Source organism: Trichechus manatus, unplaced genomic scaffold (genome assembly GCF_000243295.1).
Source record: "Trichechus manatus latirostris isolate Lorelei unplaced genomic scaffold, TriManLat1.0 scaffold00004, whole genome shotgun sequence".
NCBI lineage: Eukaryota > Metazoa > Chordata > Mammalia > Sirenia > Trichechidae > Trichechus > Trichechus manatus.
In genome coordinates, this window is record NW_004443940.1 from 33989971 (window position 1) to 33999288 (window position 9318).

General features: G+C 58.1%; 1 protein-coding gene across 1 annotated transcript; it reads left to right on the forward strand.

Moving 5' to 3' along the window:
- Window positions 1-1232: 1232 nt before the first annotated feature.
- ACTR1B (actin related protein 1B) lies at window positions 1233-9318 on the forward strand. The gene is made up of 11 exons (XM_004369335.1): window positions 1233-1476; window positions 3544-3608; window positions 4797-4872; window positions 5909-6034; window positions 6380-6504; window positions 6744-6960; window positions 7093-7185; window positions 7313-7487; window positions 8693-8754; window positions 8987-9027; window positions 9216-9318. Exons 1-11 carry the CDS (start codon window positions 1429-1431, stop codon window positions 9316-9318), a joined length of 1131 nt encoding a protein of 376 aa, XP_004369392.1. The 5' UTR covers window positions 1233-1428.

Here is a 9318-nt window from a genome sequence, read left to right on the forward strand (position 1 = left end):
GGTGTGAGTTGTTTGCATAAAAATACAGTAGTCCCGCACTGAACCCTCTGCATCACCCAGGGACTCCTATTAATAATTCCCCATAACCCCACCCCCCCAGCCTCTGCTAACGTCTAATGTACTTTCTGTCTCTATGACTTTGCCTATTCGTGATATTTCGTGTAAGTGGAAGCATACATTTGTCTTCTTGTGTCTGGCTTATTTCAATTAGCACAAGGTCTTCAAGGGTCATTCATGTATCAGAACGTCATTCTTTTCATGGTAGAATAATATTCCATTGTATGCCTGTACCACAGTTTATCTATCCATTCATGTTGATGGACACTTGGATTGTTTCCACCTTTTGGCTACTGTAAATAATGCTACTCTGAATACTGGCATACAAGTATGTTTGAGTCCCTGCTTCTTCTGGATATACCTAGGAGTGGATTTGCTGGGTCGTGTGGTGATTCTGTGTTAAACTTTTTAAGGAACTCCCTCACTTGTTTTAATGGATACACACTGGTCCCTTTTCTTAATGTATAGATGTCAGATGCAAGTGAATACATACTCTATGATCCATCAGCATAAACGAACCTGTGCGTTAGAATCGGGGCTTCGAACCGGCTCATTCTGGTTCGAACCCCTGCTGAGAAGTTGCCTTTCCACCCCATATATACTGAATCAGAGTCTACATTTTAACAAGATCCCCAGGGAGGCTCCTCTGTTCCCGCATCTGTAAACGGGAGTAACAATACCACCTACCTCATAGAGTCCGTGCAAGGATTTCATTTAATCTTTCTAAAGCGGGTAGAGCTGCCCCGCAGGCACACAACAGGTGCTCGATAAACGCCAACTACCAAATTGCCAGGAAAGTGCAATTTTTACAAGGAAAAAGATACTCCTCAGTGCTGCATAAAGAAATGCTTTGCGTTAAACAGCCAAGGCGGGCATCCTCGAGGAGGGCGCGTTCACGAAGGAGCGTGGTCAGAGGTGTTGAGACTCGAGAAAGACGTCTTCCTGGACAGACAGCCTCGCAGCCGGTCAGATCCTGACCGAGGTCGCGAACCAGCCCAGCTCCAGTTTCTACTGCCCACGTCCCCTTTAAGAGTGGAGCCATGACATCATCCCGACGCGGCGTAACCTACAGTGACAGCGAACGGGTCGTTTTCTTCCCCGGCAGCTTCAATTGGCTCGCCGGCACCAGGAGGCCCCGCCCCTTCCCCCCAGGCGCTCGGGGCGCGCGCCGACAGTCCGCCCAGGTGGGACGGGATTGGCCACCGGGCCGCCCCGAGAAAGCCCCGCGGGGCTGGCGTAGGCTGCGCGCTTGGGGCGGGAGGGGCGCGGCGCCGCGTCTGAAGCTGCCACGGCAGCTGTCCTCCCGCCTGCCTGTCCGCCTGCCGGTTCCTCCTGCAGCCCGCCTGCTGGGCAGGGCCGGCCTGGCCGGCCATGGAGGCCTACGACATCATCGCCAACCAACCCGTGGTGATCGACAACGTGAGGCCCGGGGCCGGGAGGAGGCGGCGCCGGGAGGGACCCCGCCCGTCTCGCTCGTCTTCAGCGCGCCCACCTGGCCCTGTAGCCCCGGCCTTGGGCCGCTTCCCGCGGCGCCGCGGAGTCGCTCTGCTCCGGGCCCTGCCGGAGCCGGGCGGGGAGGCTTAGGAGAGGCGGAGGTTCCATGTGTTGGGCGAGCTGGTGCACCTGCGCGGCAGGCCTGGGGGCGCACCCCTAACTTTTCTCGCTTGAGAGTGGGGTCTCTGGGCAGGCCCGACCCCACTAACCCTAACCCATTACCACTCCCTCGGACCCCGGCTCTGGCCCTGGCTGCCCCTCCTGATGGGAGTGGGTGGCAGTTTCCCTTGTGCACTGGTTAGGTTTTGGAGGGGTTGGCCTGGTGACCGCTACGGAAGCACTTTCTAGGAGGCTGCACCCCATATCAGGATCTCCAAGGTGCACAGGCCCTGCCGCACCCCTCCTGGGACTGGAGAAAATGCAGGTTATCCTGTATAGCCCACGTATCCACAGACACCCGGCTGCTCTCTGCCCACTGGGGTCCCCTCCTAGAGTCTGCCTGCAGAAATCCCATAGCCGAGTGGCAGTGGAGAAGGTTCAGGGCCACGCTTGCCAGGACCGAGAATCAGGTTGGGGTCATTGTAAGCCTTCGAGGAAAGATGCAGCTGGTGGCCTTCTCCCCCAGCTGCCGTTTTTTGGAGGCTACCTGGGAGGGTTTCTGGCCACAGGGTTGCGACATGGGAAGAAGATAAGGGCTGGGATGTGAACCTTGGCGTTTTCAATAACTCACTTCTGCTCTTTTGGGAACCCTTCTCCCTCATGACCCTCTTTGTTGTTGTTAGGTACCGTCGAGTCGGTTCCCACTCGTAGCAACCCTGTGTACAGCAGTGCGTGGTCCTGCGCCACCCTCACAATTGTTATGTTTAAGCCCATTGTTGCAGCCACGGTGTCAGTCCATCTCGTTGAGGGTCTTCCTCTTTTTCACTGACCCTCTACTTTACCAAGCATGATGTCCTTCTCTAGGGACTAGTCCCTCCTGACAACATGTCCAAAGTCAGTGAGACGTAGTCTCGCCATCCTTGCTTCTAAGGAGCATCCTGGGTTCCCTGAATGGCCGTCTTTAGGGCACTCATGTGGACTGGCCTGAGTCACAGCAGGTGAGGTTTAGTAAGGAGACTGGAGCTGGGTTTGGGGCTGTGTTGTCAGGCCATCCAGCAGGGACAGGAAGGAACTGGCCACTTCCTTTCTTGGTGGGCAGATAAAGCACTCAGGCTACCAGCAAGCCTGAGTTTCAGGACAATTGTTGACCCCTCTGGGGTCCGGTTCCCCATCTGTAACTTGGGGATGTTTCTTTCTGCACTGCGGACCCAGAGGGTTGGGATGAAGATCAGTAGGAAGAGGAGATGAAAAGCGGATTCCTTCATGGAGTGGGAGGTTTCTAGATGCTAGGTTCCTTCTAGGACCCTAAGTCCGGCTTCCAGATAGAGCAGTGGCAGGACCAGGTTCTCCTTCAGTCTCTTGGGAAGCCACTTGAGGAGAGGTGCCTGTTGTCCTGGTGCCCACAGTGACCTTCCCAGCAGGCCCTGAGATGTCTGCTGTGGTCCCTGAATGCGAGGGGAGGGGATGGAGCAGTTGAAAAACATCCCTGAGGGTGTCTGGCTGGCTTTGGGGAGTGGCTTTTGCTGTGAAGTCCTCCTTACGGGAACTGGCCCTAGAGCGCAGAGGAGGTGTAGGTCTGTCTCGCAGAGCTGCCCCGTGCATTGGAGGATGTTGAGTAGCATCCCTGGTCTCTACCGCTGGATTCTGGTAGCACTCCCTGCCCCCACTCCTGCTCGTTGACAACCAAAAGCGTCTCCAGGCGTTGCCAGATATCCCCTGGAGGGGGGCAGAGTCGCCCCCAGTTGTGAACCTTGGTGCATTGTAAATGATCGTGCCCCCTAGGCAGTGTCTCTGGCTCCTCACAGCCCTGTGGGGTGGCCACCTCTCTCCTCATCAGGCCCTGCGTTTGTCTGGAGAGGAATGGCAGTGGCTAAGTGTTGTGTTTCCTTGCAGGGCTCAGGAGTGATCAAGGCTGGCTTTGCAGGAGACCAGATTCCCAAATACTGTTTCCCAAACTAGTAAGTGTTGCTCGGGCAGCAGCCCTACCCTTTTTTGTGCCTGCTGGGAGAACACTAGCACCGTGTAATAGCTGTCTCCTGAAACCAGCTCTGGCCCCCACCTGTAAGGGACAACACCAGGTCGGTAAGGGTGAAGCCGCTGAGGGCTCTGAAAGGGTGAGGACATGCAGACAGCGCTCTGAGCCTCCCCTTCCTCTTTGGAGTCTCATTTTGGTCCCCTCTGGATCCAGTGAGCATGGAAGCAGCCAGCATTCCCCAGGGACAGGGCGTGGTTTCAGCAGCCAGAATCGATGGGAGAGAGAGAACTCCGAAGGAAAGACTTCACCTCCAGGAGGAGGAGAGGGGAGTTCGATGCACACCGCTCCTCCCTGCAAGTGTTTTCTCCAGGGCTGCTTTATTTGCAGACTCTAGAAAACGTGTCGGTTCACTCAAGGCGGTCTTTCCCTGAGTGATGCCAGTAGTGGCAGGAATACGAGAGAGGTTAAAAAAACAAAACACAACAGCCTAGAGTGCTCCTTCGGCCATGCTAGCCCGCTGGGGACATTTCCCTTAGGAGTGCCTCTTCCGAATCCTGGAGGCTTTGAGTTGGTGGCATAAAGGGGATCTGAAGGCCCCCAAAGTGGCTGGCTGCAGCAAGAACCCCAAGCCCGGTCTGAGGACAGAGCCAGCACCCAGTAGGGCTTCAGCTTTCCTTTCTGAACTCAATTGTATGTAATTCAAGTGTCCTGTTAATGTGTGGGGAACTTGGGTCAAATTTTGGAATGATTGCTCATCAGACCTTACAGTTTCCAAGAACTGAATCTGTTCTGGAGGCCCTGGCAGTGGGAAGGGGCGGGATCGACAGAGGGGGGCACACGAGGGTGCCGTGACTCAACCTCCTGGGTCGTCTCCCTTGGTCTGCAGAAGGTAGTGGCAGCCCCACACCCCGCAAGTGGAGCACGGGGGCCGAGTCGTCCTAGCCATGAAGGCTGACCCTCTGCCGGGACTGGGCCAGCCATGAAGGGCTGGGATTCTGGAGCTCAGACGCTCAGTCCTCTCTGGGAAGGAGACACCGTTTTCTTGCCCTGAGCTTCCTGCCCTGCCAAGGCCCCCTCTGCAGCCCCAGGCCCCAGAGGCCCCGTATACCCCACTGGGCAGGAGCTCAGCCGGGCCCCCTCCCCACCTCGCTGACCGTGTCTGTCCTTGCAGTGTCGGGCGCCCCAAGCACGTGCGTGTGATGGCTGGAGCCCTGGAGGGGGACCTCTTCATTGGACCAAAAGCAGAGGTAACACCTGCGGAGCCTGCCTTTCCTGGGTGTGGGGTCCTCATACACATAGGAGCTGGTGGTCCCAGCTGCACCCCTGAGAGGGCCCTGGCCATCTGTCCTTCCGGGCCATCTGCTGGGTGTCGCATCTGGCCTTCTCTTCATGCTCCAGCACTGACCTGCTGCACCGCGTCACCTCCTCTCTGCAAACGTCCCCTCCGTCTGTGAGATGGAGGCGGTGCCCGGTTAGGCCAGTTCACGTCTTTGTAGAAGCTGCAGAGGAAGGAACTGCTTTAAGAGCCAGAATCCGCTGGACCTGAGGGCTCTGGACGAAAGCACAGGGCCTCCTCTCACGCTTCAGCCTGGGTGCCTGCCTGGAGGCTGCCCAGCCCGGCTCAGGCCCTCAGAGAGGAGCTGGGGCGTGGGTCGCAGGCCGAGCTGGGCCAGGTGCACCGTAGCCACCTGGGGAACACAGCATGGGGTGGAAGGGGTTGGGGACATGGTTCTGGGTCTGGAAAGGTGCAGACATGGGACTTTTGATAGATGGTGTCAGTAGCAGCCGCAGTTGTGGGTGAGAGGGTGTGTGCTTAGGGAGAAGGGGCCCCCTGAGGAAGGCAGGTGGAGGCAGCATGTCTGTGAGGGAGACTGGTAAGGATTGACTGGTGAGCTGGGAAGAGAGCGGCAGAGGGTGGTAGGTGAGCCGCAGGAGGAGGCCATGTTGGACTGGGCCACAAGGAGTCCCCTGGTGGTGCTAACTGGAGCAGTGTGTGAGGAGAGAGTCGGGGGAAGCCCCAGGAGCACAGCCAGGAGAGGAAGAGGGGAGGTGGCTGTGAAGGGGGGCTGTAGGCTGGGAGGAGCACATCCACCCCAGCTGGTCCCCAGCCAGTTGGAGCTGGTGAGGCTCTGAGTTCAGGTCCCTCCGCAGAGCGTGGCAACGTCCGATAGGCAGTGGGTGGTTATACTGAAGGGCAGATTAAGGGGCAGCTCCCAGAAGGCAGATGGCAGCTGCTTTGTGAGGGCTTTGGCACCCCATCTGGCCTCTCCACCCCTCCCGCAGGAGCACCGGGGGCTGCTGACCATCCGCTACCCCATGGAGCACGGCGTGGTGCGCGACTGGAATGACATGGAGCGCATCTGGCAGTACGTCTACTCCAAGGACCAGCTGCAGACCTTCTCTGAGGAGGTGAGGCGGCCCCCCGCCGGGCTCTGTGTTCGTGTGGCTGTGCCCTCTCCCCGTTCTTTCTTCCCACTTGGGGCATTCACGTTTCCTCTCTGCGCTTTCAGGGGGCAGTTGCCTGTTGGTTGTGTGTATGTGTACACGTGCTCCATGGCCACCAGCAGAATTTTCCGGAGAGCTGGACCTCTGGGAGATTAACTGCTGGCAGATCACTGGATGGGGCTCTTGGGGAGGATAGCAGGCTGCAGCTACGTATGCTTGCAGCCCAGGGTTTTGGCTCTCTGGAAAAATTCCTTTTAGGGTCCAGCGTGTCGTCTCTGCATGTGTTCCCGCCTCTGCAATCTCTCGTAGCATCCTGTCCTCCTAACGGAGGCTCCGCTCAACCCCAGCAAGAACCGGGAGAAGGCGGCAGAAGTGTTCTTTGAGACCTTCAACGTGCCGGCCCTGTTCATCTCCATGCAGGCCGTGCTCAGCCTGTGAGTGCTCCCTCAGCCCTGGGAATGGCCTGCTGTTTGGCCCCCGAAGTCCCCGTCCTCCCAGCGACAGTGACCAGCTGTCTGACTTCTCTGTCAGAACAGCCTCGTGGTGCTTGCTCCTTTAGGGAGCCCCTAGATGGCGCAGACTAGGTAACAGAGGTGTCCCGGGGCTCTTTCCAGGGGTGAGGAGGTCCCCGTGCCTTGGTGGCTGAGGTGAGGGGATGCTGACTTGGTGACAGGTACGCCACAGGACGCACAACGGGAGTGGTTTTAGACTCAGGGGACGGGGTCACTCACGCCGTCCCCATCTACGAGGGCTTTGCCATGCCACACTCCATCACACGGGTGGACATTGCCGGCCGCGACGTCTCCCGGTACCTCCGGCTGCTGCTGCGCAAGGAAGGCGTCGACTTCCACACCTCCGCTGAGTTTGAGGTGGTCCGGACCATCAAAGAGGTGACTCGGGGCGGGGAAGCACGAAGAAGGTGTGGAACGGGGAGCGGGAGACGGTGGACCCAGTGTGAGGCTGAGCCCGGGTGTGGGTTTGCAGGCTGCGGCCTTCTGAGGGTTGTGTCCTGCCCACTGCAGCGAGCCTGCTACCTGTCCATCAACCCGCAGAAGGATGAGGCTCTGGAGACGGAGAAGGTGCAGTACACCTTGCCAGATGGCAGCACGCTCGACGTGAGTCACCAGGCTTGGTGCTGGGGTGGCACCTGGTGGTGCCAGGACCCAGGGAGTCGGGGGCTGGGAGGAGGAGGAAGCCTAGCTTCTTCGGAGAACTCGTCTGCCTCAATCTTGTGTTCCAAAGGTGGGGCCCGCACGATTCCGGGCCCCCGAGCTGTTGTTCCAGCCGGACCTGGTAGGGGATGAGAGTGAGGGGCTCCATGAGGTGCTGGCCTTCGCCGTCCACAAGTCCGACGTGGACCTCCGCCGGACGCTCTTCGCCAACATCGTGCTCTCGGGTGGCTCCACCCTTTTCAAAGGTACTGCAGTCTGGGGGCGGGGGCGAGGGGGCAGGTTGTGGAGGCCAAGCGGCAGCTGGGCCCCAGAGACCACGCCTCGCTTATCGGAGCCTGAGACGTGGCCCTTTCTAGTGGGTTTTTGGTGTTCAAGGAGCTTGTTTTTTTAAGAGTAGAATTTTTTTTTTAATTTGTGAACAAGCAACATGTTCATACAAGTTCTAAAATGTATTGAGTGAAAGGTCTCCCACCACTGTCTCCAGCCACCAAGCCCCCTCTTCCTTAGGAGGTACTCATTCTACGCGTCGTTTCAGCGAGTCTGTGCGTACAGACAGGTATGGGTTCCCCTCCCTCTTACACAGACCAGAGCACTCCACAGCTCTGCACCACATATCTCTGCTCAGCAGTACAAACAGGTGTGGGTTCCCCTTCCTCTTACACAGACCAGAGCACTTCACAGCTCTGCACCACATGTTCTATTCTCTGTTCAGCAGTACAGACAGGTGTGGGTTCCCCTGCTGTCTTACTCAGACCAGAGCGCTCCACAGCTCTGCACCACATCTTCTCTGCTCAGCAGTACATCTTGAAGGTCTTTCTCTTTTGGTTTATACTGAGTGGGCTCACTCTGTTATATGGCCGTGTGGTATTTTACTGAACGGAGGGACCCTTGAATGGGGTCGTGTTGATGGCTTTTGAGGTAGCTGTAATTATTTCTAATAGCTAAGATGCTGCAGTGGACGTCCTTATATATATGTCATTTCACGTGATGAGAGTAGATCGAAAAAATATCCCCATGCTGGTGGAACTGCAGAGGAGTGGGATTTGTATCCCGGACAGATGGTGGCTATTGCCAGCATTTCCCTCCCGAGATGATGTGCCCTGGCCCTGCAGTTCCGGATGAGTTTCCCCAGCACTGTGTGCCTGTGGTCCCTGCCAGTCTGACAGGCAGAAGTGGTGAAAGCTTTCTCCTGATTGGTCTTTCCATGGTTGTGGCTGTGGCTCACGGGGCGTTCTCTGAGGAGGAGTGTAGCAGGGCAGGCGGTGCGACTGGGGCTTCAGCTCACCTTGCCCCCGAGGAAGCCGGGCCCACCTGCGGCCACGGGCAGCTGACCCATACCCTCAGTCCCAGAAAGAGCTGTTGAGAAGGGTGGCAGCAGCTGCTGGGGGCACCGGCGGTTGGCCAGGAGGTAGGGTGTCGCCCATGGGCTCGGCCAGCCATGTGTTCACAGGCTTCGGCGACCGATTACTAAGTGAGGTGAAGAAGCTCGCCCCGAAGGACGTCAAAATCAAGGTGAGGTTCCAGAGAGCTGCCGCCAGGCATGAGCTGGGCAGCCCCCAGACCCACCTCTCCCATCTCCTCTTGCCCCAGCCTGCCCAGCCCTGCTTCTCCCCATCCACTTTCTCCCATTCCCCCAGCTGGGGCACTTGCTGTCCCATGCTGGCCCCTGTGGGAAGGGCCCCAAGGCCAGAAGGGTGGCTGCTGTGTGGGGACGGGGCACTTATGTTGACGCTCGCTCCTCTAGATCTCGGCTCCCCAGGAACGGCTGTATTCCACCTGGATCGGGTGAGGCGGGGCCCCAGGGCAGGCATGGGGAGGAGAGCATTGTGCCCCGGACACCTCTCCCAGGGCTGGCCCCTGCCAGGTGGAGGTGGGAGGACTGGCCTCACAGGGACAGGGAGTGGAGCTCCGAGGGTGCAGGGAGGGCAGCTGGTTCAGACCCCAGACCATGAGAATGGTCCCTCCCTCCTCAGCGGCTCCATCCTGGCCTCACTGGACACTTTCAAGAAGATGTGGGTGTCCAGAAAGGAATATGAAGAGGGCGGCTCCCGCGCTGTTCACCGCAAGACCTTCTAG

What these genes read in the sequence shown, in the direction of transcription:
- ACTR1B (XM_004369335.1), top strand. Translation starts at nt 1,429, where the DNA reads ATGGAGGCCTACGACATCATCGCCAACCAACCCGTGGTGATCGACAAC. An exon ending in TCATTGGACCAAAAGCAGAG is followed by an intron (nt 4,873 to 5,908) that starts GTAACACCTGCG and finishes CCCCTCCCGCAG; the next exon opens with GAGCACCGGGGGCTGCTGAC. An exon ending in ATGCAGGCCGTGCTCAGCCT is followed by an intron (nt 6,505 to 6,743) that starts GTGAGTGCTCCC and finishes ACTTGGTGACAG; the next exon opens with GTACGCCACAGGACGCACAA.